This window comes from Otolemur garnettii, unplaced genomic scaffold (genome assembly GCF_000181295.1).
Source record: "Otolemur garnettii isolate 467f Iridium unplaced genomic scaffold, OtoGar3 scaffold00032, whole genome shotgun sequence".
Taxonomy (NCBI): domain Eukaryota; kingdom Metazoa; phylum Chordata; class Mammalia; order Primates; family Galagidae; genus Otolemur; species Otolemur garnettii.
Genome location: NW_003852427.1, coordinates 1,641,576 through 1,654,644, shown reverse-complemented (window position 1 = coordinate 1,654,644; position 13,069 = coordinate 1,641,576). Strand labels below are relative to the sequence as shown.

Here is a 13,069-nt window from a genome sequence, read left to right as displayed (position 1 = left end):
CGTGGGAACTGGCCAATCTGACACAAAGGTGCCTACTGGGCCAGTCAAGGTGGAGGGAGAAGCTGCAGGTGGACAGCCTGGGCTCTTGCCACTTTCCCTCCTCCTCCCGCCTTCTAGGACTGGGTGGAGCCACTGCCTTATAAGTGGCTGGCCTGGTGGCAACAGAGCAAACTACAACCAGCAGCCGGACTGGAGGCCAGCTCTGCAGGCAGCAGCAGCTGTGCCCTGGGTTGCCCACCATGGCCCCCTCAACCTGGGCCCTCTGCTGCCTCCTGGGGGGCCTCCTGCTCTGTGTCAGCAGCCCCAGCCCCAGCGTGCCCCGCCTGCGGCTCTCCTACCGAGGTACTGGCCCCTGTCTGCCTTGTTTATGTGCATGTCTGTGGGCTTTGTGACACCCCCAGACAGCCGGAGGGGATGGAGCCAGCCACTCCCTGCACAACTCTAGGGAAGGGGGAGGGAGGCAGGTCCTGAGAGACATGACCAGAGTGGAGGGGTGAGAGCCACCCAGGGGGAAAAGCCTGGGGTGCTGCTGGGAGACCCTGAGACACCTCAGTAGAGATGGGGCAGAGGAAGTTGGGGAGGGGATGGTGGACTGGGCAGGCAGAGGGGACAGAAAAGTGAGTCTGAAGAGTCTGTCTGAGCCCAGCAGGCTCTTTTGCCCAGGGTGGTCAGTGGGACAGCATGCTGTCCCTCTGGTCCTTGAGCCATGGGGTTGGGGGACCTTCTAGCCCTCATCCTAAAATTGGGGGTTTGTCACCCCTCTTCCATCCTGGAAGCTCCGTATAGCCCATGAAGAGTTCTGGCCTCCCCTCTCAGGCCACCCTGGCCTGGGAGATTTCTCTGTGCTCACCTCGATGTTTTGTGCAGTATCTGGTACAGGCCTCCTCTGATGGGCCATGGGGAAGGGTCCCTGAGACACAGGCTCTAGGACAATTCTTCTTGGGAAAGTCAGAGGGGTGATCACTTCCTCCTGGAAACCCCAATTTGAGGAGGGGATGCATGCCTGGTGTGGAGATCCTGGGTGGGGCATCACTCCACCCCGAAGAGTCTGAGGAGGAATGTGATCCTATTCTAGCAACTGTGGTTCTAGGGGGGGAGTTCAGGCTACTAGAAACAGCCCTAAGTAGGGAAAGTTCCCCAAAGTACTGCCATCCATGGAGGGCTTCCTGGAAAAGGCTGTTGAAGAGTTTTGGGGGAGGAGTAGGTACTAGGCCAAGGTGGTTCTGTGGGGAAGGGTAGGATACTCTGGACAAGGGTGGCCATGTCCTCTTGCATTGTCCTACTGCTTGCCGCATCACCTCCACCTCCCCAACCAACCCCCAAGGACCTATCTCAGGATCCTCAACTCCTAGTGCCCCCAGACAGTCCCTTCCCACCTCTGGAGCCTGGCTGGGCAATGTCTATGGGGAGACAAACCTCAATGGCCACAGTCCTGGACTGGAGGCAGGAGATTCTCCTGGCCATAGCTGCCCTTTCCTATATCCCAGCTATTGCCTGGGGTTCCTTCTGTTGGGGGCTTCCTGCTCTGCCAGCCACACCTCCAACTGAGTCAGCTTGTTTGCTGCTCAGGCTCACCTAAGCCTCCCAGCACTTTGCCCAGTTTGCTGTCCTAATTTCTGCCTATGGCGCTATCTTCCTTGGGGACTGGGCAGGGCACAGATGGGACAGTGGGAAGATGTTGGCAGAGAGATCAGGGGCTAAAGGAAGGAGTGGCAGCAGTCCCTGGTGGACTGGGATGGGGGGGTGCTCAGAGCCTCCTACCCCATCCCTGGCCCATCCCTATGTTCTGAAAGCCTTCCAGCAGCTCTGTGGATGGAAACACTTTCCAGATGTGAGTGTGTGTGGGGCAAATGCACAGCTGGGACCCTCCATCTCCACTCCTTGGCTGGGAAAATAGGCTGAGCAGCAGGCCCTAACCTGCTCCCTCTGCCCCCTCCTAGACCTCCTGTCTGCCAACCGCTCTGCCATCTTTCTGGGCCCCAGAGGCTCCCTGGACCTCCAGGCTATGTACTTGGATGAATACCGGGACCGCCTCTTTCTGGGGGGCCGTGATGCTCTCTATTCTCTGCGGTTGGACCAGGCATGGCCAGATCCCCGGGAGGTGAGCTGGACTGATAGGGGAGAGGATCTGTTTGAGAACTGGGCACTTCCAACTGGGAGGCCAGCTGGAGAAACTGAGGCTGTGAGGTCAGGGGAATACCCAAGGTCAGCCAGACTGTGTTTCAGGTCCTGTGGCCGCCACAGCCAAGACAAAGGGAAGAATGCATTCGCAAGGGACGAGATCCTTTGGTGAGTGCTGTTGGGAGGGACAGTGCCCCAAACCAACCCCAACCACTGACCCCCAGGATAGCTGGTGGCCATGCCCCTAGGTGCCTCTGCTGAAGGGCATTAGGAGCAGATTCTGAGGGCTTTTGGATGTCTATCAAGAAGTCACCTCCGCCTCTTCTCCAGAGCTGGTCATCGGGTAGGGCTGAGCCTGAGAAAAAGGTGGACATCCCCCTCACCCCAAGCTACCCCCCTCCCTGATAGACTGAGTGTGCCAACTTCGTGCGTGTGCTGCAGCCGCACAACAGGACCCACCTTCTGTCCTGTGGCACTGGGGCCTTCCAGCCCATCTGTGCCCTCATCACAGTTGGACACCGTGGGGAGGTGAGCCTGTGATGGGCCCCAGAAGAGACTGGGAGGCCATGGCATTTCCTCCTGCTTCCTGAACGCTTCCTATTGAGCCTGGGTTGGGACAGAGGGGCAGGGGCCTGAAAGGCGTCTTTGTGCTGGGGAGCTGACCCCATCAGAGAGGCCCTGAATGAGGGTGTCTTCCTCCCTCCCATCCCCTACTAATTGCACGCAAGGGCCACTGCCTGGGTTTCTTTCTCAGTGACATCCCCCCTTCCCCTCCAGCATATGCTCCACCTAGAGCTCTCCAGTGTGGAAAATGGGCGGGGGCGGTGCCCACATGAGCCCAGCCGTCCTTTTGCCAGCACTTTTGTAGGTGAGTGAAGCTCCGGCTTAGAGGGAGGGAATAGAGGGGTGGAAGATTGGCTTCTGTCACTGGGGAGGGAGGACATGGGCCTCCTACCTTGACTCTGCCCCACACCCACCCCAGGCGGAGAGCTGTACACGGGCCTCACTGCTGACTTCCTGGGGCGCGAGGCCATGATCTTCCGAAGTGGGGGACCCCGACCAACCCTGCGCTCTGACTCTGACCAGAACCTCTTGCACGGTGAGGCCTGTGGGGCCAGGCTGGCTGGGGTCTGCCCAAGGGCAGGAGAGGAGATGCTGGAGGTGGGAAGACAGGCTACTTCACTCCAGTACCCCTGACTCCAAGGGGAGACCTCTGCCTTTCCCCTCCGCTCTGGGTTCAGACTCATCCTCTCCTGAGAGGCCCCTTCCTGCCAGTAACCCTGTCACCCTCCCAGAGCCCCAGTTTGTGATGGCCGCCCAGATCCCTGACAACTCTGACCAGGACAATGACAAGGTGTACTTCTTCTTCTCGGAGACTGTCCCCTCGCCCGATGGCAGCCCGGGCCATGTCACCATCAGCCGTGTGGGCCGAGTCTGTGTGGTGAGAGCAGTGAAGGGGTGGTGAAGTTTAAATCCTTGCTGCATCCCCCCTTCTCAGTTCTGTTCCCCCCACAGAGGTAGAAAAACTGAGGCAAGGATGCAGAGTTGATGCGATACCTCTCCTGCAGTGGGTGAGGGTGAAGGAGTAGGTGGTGGGGCCCAACCTCGTGAGGCCCTAGGCTGACTCTGGCTCCCACCCCCTAGAATGATGCTGGTGGCCAGCGAGTGCTGGTGAACAAATGGAGCACCTTCCTGAAGGCCAGGCTAGTCTGCTCAGTGCCTGGCCCTGGAGGTGCTGAGACCCACTTTGACCAGCTGGGTAAGGGCATAGCAGAGCAGGCTTGGGTGTTGGGAGAGCACAGAACCTGTGAGCAGGGGCATTGGCAATGGCCATGATTGAATGCTCCCTTCTGTGTCCCAGAGGACGTGTTTCTGCTGTGGCCCAAGGCAGGGAAGAACCTCGAGGTGTATGCACTGTTCAGCACTGTCAGGTGGGTACTCCCAACCTCCCCGTGCCCCACAACCCATATCCTCATGAGCTGCCACCATCATTCTCCAGCCCTGCAATGGGTTCCTGTCTTTGTCCCTGATTCAGTGACCCGTGACTATATTCTCACTCTCCCTCTCTGTCTTTGCCTTGGTGTCCTTGCTTTTTGGAGTCTCTGTTTGCTACAGTAACTGTCAACCCCTGTCCAGCCTGTGAAGGCCGGCCACCCCCTTTCTGCCTCTGATGACCATTCTGGCTTGACCATCTCTGTCTGCCCTTGGCAGTGCTGTGTTCCAGGGATTTGCCGTCTGCGTGTATGATATGGCAGACATCTGGGAGGTCTTCAAGGGGCCCTTTGCCCATCGAGATGGTCCTCAGCACCAGTGGGGGCCCTTTGGGGGGAAGGTGCCCTTCCCCCGCCCTGGTGTGGTAAGTCTCTGCCCAGGGTAGGCCAGGGAAAGGGGCCTGGGTAGATGCCAAGGGGGTTTCCTCTTTGGCACAGCCCCATGTCCACATGCAGCCCCAAAGCAGCAGGCAGCAGACCAGCCAGGGCTCCAGAGCATCCAGGTGGTCTGGGATGGGGAAGAACTCTCCCACAGCAAGAGCGGTGCCCCTGTCAGGGGTAGAAACCAGCTGAGGGAGGAGCTGGATCAGAAGCATCTGATCCCAGGGTACTTCAGAGCTCCCTCTTCTGCCCACAGTGCCCCAGCAAGATGACGACACAGCCAGGGCGGCCCTTTGGCAGCACCAAGGACTACCCAGATGAGGTGCTGCAGTTCACCCGAGCCCACCCACTCATGTTCCAGTCTGTGCGGCCTCAGCATGGCCGCCCAGTCCTTGTCAAGACTCATCTGGCCCAGCAGCTGCGCCAGATCGTGGTGGACCGCGTGGAAGCAGGGGATGGGACTTATGACATCATCTTCTTGGGGACTGGTAGGAGGGCTTCCTGGGTATGGCCAGGATTGAGCGGGGTGTGGGATGCTGGACTCCCCCTCCTCTCCCACTGATCGCTCCTCTCCTGTCCCAGACTCAGGTTCTGTGCTCAAAGTCCTTGTCCTCCAGGAAGGGGGCTCAACTGAACCTGAGGAGGTGGTCCTGGAGGAGCTCCAGGTGTTTAAGGTGAGCAGGGGCTGATGTCCCTGGGTCTGAGCCTGGCTACAGGGGAGCAGGAGCATGCACAGGTGGGAGCCGGCCTGTGCCGGCTTTACCAAACTTGCAGTGGGGGTGGGGTGCCGTGGGGGATAGGGAATGGGGGTGGGACACAGGGGTGGGGGGTCTGGAAGTAATGCCCCCCTAGGCAGAGGCCTTGTCGATGCCTTGGAGTGGCAATAGGCCTGCAGCTGCAGTTTGTGAACTGAAAGTGTCAGGAGGGACAGCCAAGGGGAGCATCCTTGACAAAGCCCTGCCAGATTCAAGTTGCAGAGAGGAGGTGGCTGAGACCTTAATCCCCCAGGGGCTCCTTGGTCCCTCTATAGACTCAGGCAGGGGGTCATCTGTGTTTGGGGGACTGCTGTGCCTCGTGGAGCTGAGCCTGGTGATTTGGGATAGCTGCCTCATTGCTGGGAAACAGGGGTGTGGAGGGGACTTAGGAGCTTTGTGTTTTTGGCCAAACCTACTATATGGAAGCCAGCCAGGACCAGGGGACCTTTCTTGTAACCTACTAGGAAAGACTATCTAGCCTTAGTTGCCAGGGGGTACATGGGCCAGGCTGGGAGCTTGGTAGCTTCTACCCCAGGGGGTGGAGGAGGCTGAAAGCAGAGATGCAGGGGAGGGTCTTGTGCCACCCACCCCACATTGAGACCCTGCTCCTTCCCCAGGTGCCAACACCCATCACTGAGATGGAGATCTCTGTTAAAAGGGTAAGAGTAGCTGCTACCCTCCCCATGCACCCCTCCTGTATACCCAGTTTGCAGCCCTGGAGCATGACCTTAGTCCGGGGAAGCTCTGTGCAGACTGATCAGCCCCTGCAGTGAATGGTCAGGTCCAGATGGGAGCTAAGATTCAAAGGCGTGAAGCCAGTGGGCACTGGGAGGCTCCAAGTGAGCTAGGTTGTGTTCAGATAAGGGGATATTCACAAAGACCAGTCCCTAAGGCAAAACTGTACTTGAAAACAAAATCCAGATTTTAAATCAAGCAAGGGAGCCCTTTTTTAGAGGCCTGGAGTATCTGTCAAGTGGCAAATACCATCTCCCCATTTATCTGCCTTAGTTTATCTTTAGGTAAATGCCAACCTTTGTATTGGGATTGCTCAAAGCAAGGTGCACCTCTAAGGTCAGAGGTAAGTCAGGATGAAGGCCTTTAGGGTAGAGGGCAAAGGTCAGCAGCAAGGAGATCCTAGAGAAGCCCCTCAGAGGAAAGACCCTGGGTCTGCCCTGTCCCATTCATGTCCTGACAGAGGACCTGGTATACAGCAGGTGGGTGATAAACACTTTATTTTGTGAATGAACCCAAGAAATTCTGGAAGAGTTCCTGTAAGTGGCAGAGGTCCCAAGAAGCCAAGGGGTCTGGGAACATGACTGCTTCTGGGCAAAGCCTAGGCTCACCCTGGGCTTTACCTATGTATCTCCCCAGCAAACGCTATACGTGGGCTCTCAGCTGGGTGTGGCCCGGCTGCAGCTGCACCAGTGTGAGACTTACGGCAGTGCCTGTGCTGAGTGCTGCCTGGCCCGGGACCCATACTGTGCCTGGGATGGCACCTCCTGTACCCACTACCGCCCCAGCTCCAGTAAGCGCCGGTTCCGCCGGCAGGACATCCTGCATGGCAACCCTGCCTTGCAGTGCCTGGGCCAGAGCCAGGAAGGTGAGTGGCAGAAGGGCAGGAGCATGGGCGAGAGCACAGGCTGGGCTTTAACTAGGCCCTGACTCAGCCCTGTGTCCTGGGCTCAACCCCTGGGAAGTGTGTTCATTCTCAGGCTGGTCCTGTTGGAACAGTCCTCAATTTCCCTATCTGTGAAGCTCCTGTCAGGGAATGGGTACGAGGTCTTTGGACATAGTGACTAGCCTGGGGCGTCATTGAATGCCTTGGTCCCTGTCACACTGGTGGGGGCTATGGGAGTCAGAGGTGATTTGCCTGACCTTTGCCTCTCTCCAGAGGAGGCTGCAGGACCTGTAGCCGTCACAGTCTATGGCACAGAGCACAACAGCACCTTCCTGGAGTGCCTGCCCAAATCCTCCCAGGCTGCCGTGCACTGGTTTTTACAGAGGCCAGGGGATGAAAGGCCTGATCAGGTGAGTGAGGACCCTGTCTCTACCCTCCATGGGTTCTAAAGTAACCACCCACCCTGAACCCCAAGTCTGAGCCTTAGAAAAGGGTTCTGGGGGAAATCTGCCAAGATTAACCTAAGAAAAGTGGCCAAGCACAGTGGCTCATGCTGAGGCGGGTGGATTGCCTGAGCTCAGGAGTTCAAGACCAGCCTGAGCAAAGCAAGACCCCATCTTTACTAAAAGTAGAAAAAATAGCCAGGCATTGTGGCAGGTGTCTATAGTTTCAGCTACTCAGGAGACTGAAGCAAGAGGATCGCTTGAGTCCAAGAGGTTTTTGGTAACTGTGACTCCACAGCACTTAATTCCAAGGCGACTGAGTGAGACTGTCTCAAAATCAAATAAACAAACAACAAAACCCTAAGAAAAGTGTGCATTCAGCCCCTGGGGTGCCTAGAAGGAGGTGACCCTATTTCTACCATCTGAGAGGTAGGCAACAGAGATGGAAAAAAATCCCCCATGCTCATACTTGTGGCTTATCCTTGAAGGGTCTCTTCCCCAGGCATTCTCAGTCTTCCTCTGCCCCAGACCTGAGTCTCTGTCCACTGGCTCTTGCATCCCCAAAGGCTGGCCCCACACTTCCTCCTTAGAGTCCAGCTGTCTGCCCTGGTTCTCTCCTCCCCCATCTGGAAAGGTCTGTCAAACCCAGAGATGGCTTCAGTCTGGGGCCTGAGGATGGGCGTGGGTGGGCCAGGGCTAGGCACCACTCCCCCACAGGGAAGGGGAGGGGAGCTCTTCTTCCAGCTTGGGAACTGGGGGAGGCCAGCCTTGGGCCAGCTGTTGGGCTGGGCACTGAGAAGACTCCCCCAAGGGAGAAGGCAGCAGGCAACAAGATGAAGTTACACAACACCAACAGTTCAAGTAATCCACCCTCAACATGCAGACACTAAAGCCTAGACAAGGTTCAGGCCAGAATCAGATTGGGATCAGAGCAGTGCTCTTGCCTCCCATGCTGTGATGGGTGCTCAGTCCACCCTGGCCCAGGGGGCTTTGCTTACTGTGAGGGCAGTGAACGTGCAGGCCTTAGACAGGGAGGGTCAGTGTGTTGGGGATGAGAGTGCACAGCTGTGTCTGTACATGTGCTGCCTAGAGACTAGTTCTGGGGCTGGAGGTACAGCCCCTCCCCTGAGTAAAGCCTGTAGATACACTCTTAACCCCTCTGCTCCCTGGGAGCGTGTGATAAGGCCAAGATTGGTATTCTCTGACTAGGGGAGATATAGTCAGAGGAATCTCTGAAAGGTCTTTTGCAGGCCCCCTCCTGGGGCTATGGGAAGATGAGGCCCCACCTGCAATTAGCCTACAGTCTAGAGGGGGCTGAGGCTGCCATGCTGTTGGACCCCTCCCAGAAAGGAACAAATGGGCAAGGGAGGTACCCATGCACTGGGTCCCAAGGATGGTAAATTTGGCAAATCGGGGGATAGTGAAGCTGATGGTGCATGTCCTACCCCACAACCCGGCTCATTCCCTCTGCTCACCTGGCAGGTGAAGACGGACGAGCGAGTGCTTCGCACAGAGCAGGGGCTGCTGTTCCGCAGGCTCAGCCGCCTGGATGCGGGCACCTACACCTGCACCACGCTGGAGCACGGCTTCTCCCAGACTGTGGTCCGCCTGGCTCTGGAGGTTATTGTGGCCTCACAGCTGGACAGCCTTTTCCCTTGGGAGCCAAGGCCAGAGGTGCCCCCAGGCCGGGGAGGCCTAGCCCAAACACCCACCAAGGCTTGGTACAAGGACATTCTGCAGCTCATTGGCTTTGCCAACCTGCCCAGGGTAGATGAGTACTGTGAGCGGGTGTGGTGCAGGGGCAGCAGAGAATGCTCAGCCTTCCTCCGCAGCCGGGCCCGGGGCAAGCAGGCCAAGGGCAAGAGCTGGGCAGGGCTAGAGCTGGGCAAGAAGGTGAAGAGCCGGCTGCAGGCCGAGCACAACCGGACACCCCGGGAGGTGGAGGCCACATAGGGGAGGGCAGGGAAGGGATGGTCAGGATGGGTCCAAGGGCCCAGTAGCAGCTCCCTACATCTCCCACCCACCTGGCTGAGGCAGAGGGGGCCAGGATGTCTGATCCCCTCTTAGAGATGGGTGTCTCTGCCCCCACATTCCTATTGAGCCACCTCCAGAGAAGACTGGGGGCCTAGTGGAGGGCACTGTGCCTGAGCCTGTTCCCCACTCCTCTGTGCTCTCAGTCTCAAGCTGGAGCCAGTACCCTCTGGCCACTGGCAGCCCCAAGGGACCTGCCATTTGTTCTTAGAGATGGCCTGGCCTCTGAGCTTATTTCCGGTTGTGCCCAGAGGCAAGAGGGTTGGGTGATTCTTTTCCAGTCTACAGAACAATGGCCATTCTGAGTGGCCCTCAGAGGGGGTGTGTGGGTGGGTCTAAGGGGACATCTGGGCAGGGAGCCCTTAGGCAGCCATAGAGGTAGAAGTGGTCTCTAAGGCAGCACCTGTTAAGAAGGGACTACCCAATGCAGGAGTTGGGGAGGGAATTGGGGGTGTTGAGAAGGTGGAGCAGCAAGACTTTCTTGACTCATGTTGTGCCTTGATACCATGATGGTTCTGTGGCATGGCTCATCACTTCTCCATCTCAGAATTCCAGAAGTGCAGACTGCTAGGTCCCATCCTGGGACCTGAGGTGGTCAGGGCCTCAGGCTCCACTTTGGGCCAAGTTTCCTGGGATGCCCACACCTCCTAACACCCCCCTCCCCACCATCAAGTTCCCCATGCTGATGAGGAGGGAGGAGTGGGTTCCAGGGGAATATCACTCCTCATTTCTGTGGACTAGAGGTGGGAGGAGGAGCTGGGGAAGTGTGGGGCTGAGAGGAATGAGCTGTCTCCCAGGGCGATGCAAGCACATGCCAGCCCTGGGTCCCTGGGAGGGTGATAGCATGAAGGTCTGTGAGCTGCAGCTGGTCCTCAAGGTCAGGGCCAGGGCTTTTGTAACAGATTCACAGAAGACTGGGAGGCTATCGAGATGGAGGGCAGGAGACCCTTAGGATGGCTCTGAGACACAGGCAGGAATAGGTGTCTTCAGGGATTCATGATGATGTTAATTAACTCAGGAGTCACAGAGAAGGCCAGAGGTCACCAACTTTGGGACCTCTATTTTCTCCAATAAGAGCTAGGCATGGATGATTTATTTAGAAAGACTTTTTTTTTTTCTTATAAGGGGGAAAAAAACAGAGAAAAAAGCTAAGAACTTTGAGTCCTACTGATTGTGGTGAGACTTGGAAGGCAAGGGCACACTCTTCCTGGGCGTGTAAGGGAGGTGTTTTGCCATCAGCAGTTTCTCAGGCTGTGGGGAGCACAGAGGGGGAGGAGGAGCACTAAATGAAAAGTTGTTCCCAGCCTTCATAAGAACAGATTAGTGACGCACAAAACTGTCTAGTGAGAGATAGGAGCATAGGGTTTGAGATTCTCTCTGTTAAAAAACCAAGACAAAGAAAGGAGGAAAAAAAGAGATAAAAAGCAAGACAGGGCTTCCTGTCTTGCTGAAACTCAAACCCAGGCTACCCTGGGTCTTATTTTCCCATTAACCCTGACACCTTCAGAGGACTGAAATGTAGAATAGCCCTCCTTACCCTTTGATTGTGCAGTAAGTGGACCAAAGGCTCTGAGGTGAACCTAACAGCACCTTAAGACCCCTTCTGAGCTGGGGGTACTGTCTGCTGGGGTGTCATTAGATAAAGCATAGGAGGAAGGAGGAAGGGGGCTAGAGAACAGAAGGGAGGGCAGATGAGGGCACAAAAGAGGGGAGGAGAGGGTGCAGGGCTCCAACAGAGCCAGAAAGAAAGAACCAGACCTTCTAGTGGCCCTAGAAAATGAAGGGAGATGAAGCACAAGATCCTGAACAGCAGATACCTGAACTTGGAAGAATCAGACATCTCTCACCACACCTACCCCCCATGGTACTGTGTTATTAACTCCTAGAAATGCCCTCTGTGTATGAATTCTATTTTTGTATTTGTATGTAGAGATGGGCCTTGTGGTTTCTCTGTTTTTAGAGCACACTTCTTGTAATTACTGCTATTATTTTTATTGTCTTGACTTCCTTTGACTTCTGGTGAGGAAAAGGATGAAGTTACGATTTACATCACATAATTATAACATTATTGTATCTGTGTATTTCTGTACTAAATTGACTGGTGCCATCTATATGAGCTGGAAATGAAGCACCCTCTCCATGAGGAAGAAAGTCACATTGAGTGGTATTTTCTAGAAGGAAGGGACATGGGTATGGGAGAGGGAGTCAGAGGGCTTCCTCTGTGAAGCTGAAATTGCTATTAAATTAGGAAAATCCTGCCCTGCAGGCTTGTGAGACTGAACTTCTTAGAGTTTCAGTGTGATCTTGAGCCAGAAGAAAAAAAATGCTGGCAAAGGGCAGCTGGGCACGTAGGCAGTTCTGCTCCTTTTTCACAACAACATTTGACATTTGTAACAGCGACAGTTGGCCTGGTTCCTGCCTTCATCCCAAGCCACATACCAATGAATATTAAAGCCACTGTGCTCATTCCTGGTTTCCCACGGCTGTGCTGTGGGGGCTGCAGCTTCTCGGGGGAGGAGAGTTCCCGAGAGCTTGGTCTTACTGGGCATGCTTCTGAGAGCCCCTCTAAATGTGAGTCCCACTCACCTGGTGACATCTTGCCCTCTGCCCAAAGGGCCCTCACTGGTGCTGCAGGGAGAAGGAAAAACCACAGGCCACTTTAAAGATGGGAGACAAATTGCCCCATCTTCCCAGGAAGACTGCCTTGGGCCTCTTGATTGAATGGGGCCCTCAACCCATGTGGCAGACTAGGGGTCAGTCATCAGTCCCATCTTGTGGCCCCAGCCCTGGAGACAGCCCTTCCCTCTTATTCCCTGACAAACACCAGGACTGACAGCGCCTGAAACCCTGTTATGTCACTCCACCCAAAGCCATCATCACTACCAACTGAGAAGCATCCTCAGAGCAGAGTGATGGGCTGGGAGGATATGCAAATGTGGCCTCCACAGCCCCCTTCTCCCCTCGAGCTCTACCTTCCTGGGGATGGCCCACCCATCATTGCCACCCATGCCTGGAAGACTCCTCTGGACCAGACTTGTCCCTGCCTACCCTCTCCCTCCCGTCTGGAGCCCCATTTCCTGTCTCAGTGATTTCACCTTCTCTCTATCATCCCCTCACAGCTCTTTCCTCTAAGTTGCACACTTCCTCTACTCTCTGGGCCTCTGTTTCATGATTTCCCAAACAGGTTTAGAGCTGGAAAGGGTTTGATGGTGTTTGTGAAGCAATAATCACATCAGATCCTCCACGTCTGGTGGTCCCTGTGGTCAAATAAGTTTGAAGATTTCTGTCCTCTTGTCCCCCATGGAGCAGTAAGCTGCCTCAGTATATTGCCTAGTTGCTAGCCCTTGAAGGCCATGAGTTCTGTGATGATCTCTAACCAGTTAGCGTGCCTATAATGTGCTATATGGTTTTCCAAAACATTTCGCTCTCTATTCCTTTTTTTTTTTTTTTTTTTTGCAGTTTTTGGCCAGGGCTAGGTTTGAATCCGCCACCTCTGATATATGGGGCTGGCGCCCTACTCCTTGAGCCATAGGTGCCACCCCTATTCCTTTTCTTGATCATGAAGCAGGTAACATCTCATGTCTCTTAACATTTTGAAGAGCTCACTTTGGAAAACTGCTGATCAGATTAATTCTCTTCCTTAACGCATGAGATTAATTTATTAATCTCTGCTTTCTGAGCCTGTAAACTCTGGAGGCTCTGACCTCCCAGATGGAATAGCCATGTCTT

General features: G+C 55.5%; 1 protein-coding gene across 1 annotated transcript; it reads left to right on the top strand.

Annotated features, from left to right (window-relative positions):
* Positions 1 to 239: 239 nt before the first annotated feature.
* On the top strand, positions 240 to 11,132 carry SEMA3G (semaphorin 3G). Its single transcript, XM_003789373.2, has 16 exons — positions 240 to 342; positions 1,941 to 2,101; positions 2,227 to 2,289; positions 2,530 to 2,649; positions 2,899 to 2,989; positions 3,104 to 3,220; positions 3,417 to 3,562; positions 3,766 to 3,880; positions 3,983 to 4,052; positions 4,333 to 4,477; positions 4,750 to 4,981; positions 5,076 to 5,167; positions 5,866 to 5,907; positions 6,620 to 6,848; positions 7,140 to 7,276; positions 8,792 to 11,132. Exons 1-16 carry the CDS (start codon positions 240 to 242, stop codon positions 9,260 to 9,262), a joined length of 2,334 nt encoding a protein of 777 aa, XP_003789421.1. The 3' UTR covers positions 9,263 to 11,132.
* The last annotated feature ends 1,937 nt before the right edge of the window (positions 11,133 to 13,069 follow it).

Coding starts and splice junctions, on each gene's coding strand:
- SEMA3G (XM_003789373.2), top strand. CDS start 240: ATGGCCCCCTCAACCTGGGCCCTCTGCTGCCTCCTGGGGGGCCTCCTG. Junction 2,102..2,226: donor CATGGCCAGATCCCCGGGAG/GTGAGCTGGACT, acceptor ACTGTGTTTCAG/GTCCTGTGGCCGCCACAGCC. Junction 4,053..4,332: donor GCACTGTTCAGCACTGTCAG/GTGGGTACTCCC, acceptor TGCCCTTGGCAG/TGCTGTGTTCCAGGGATTTG.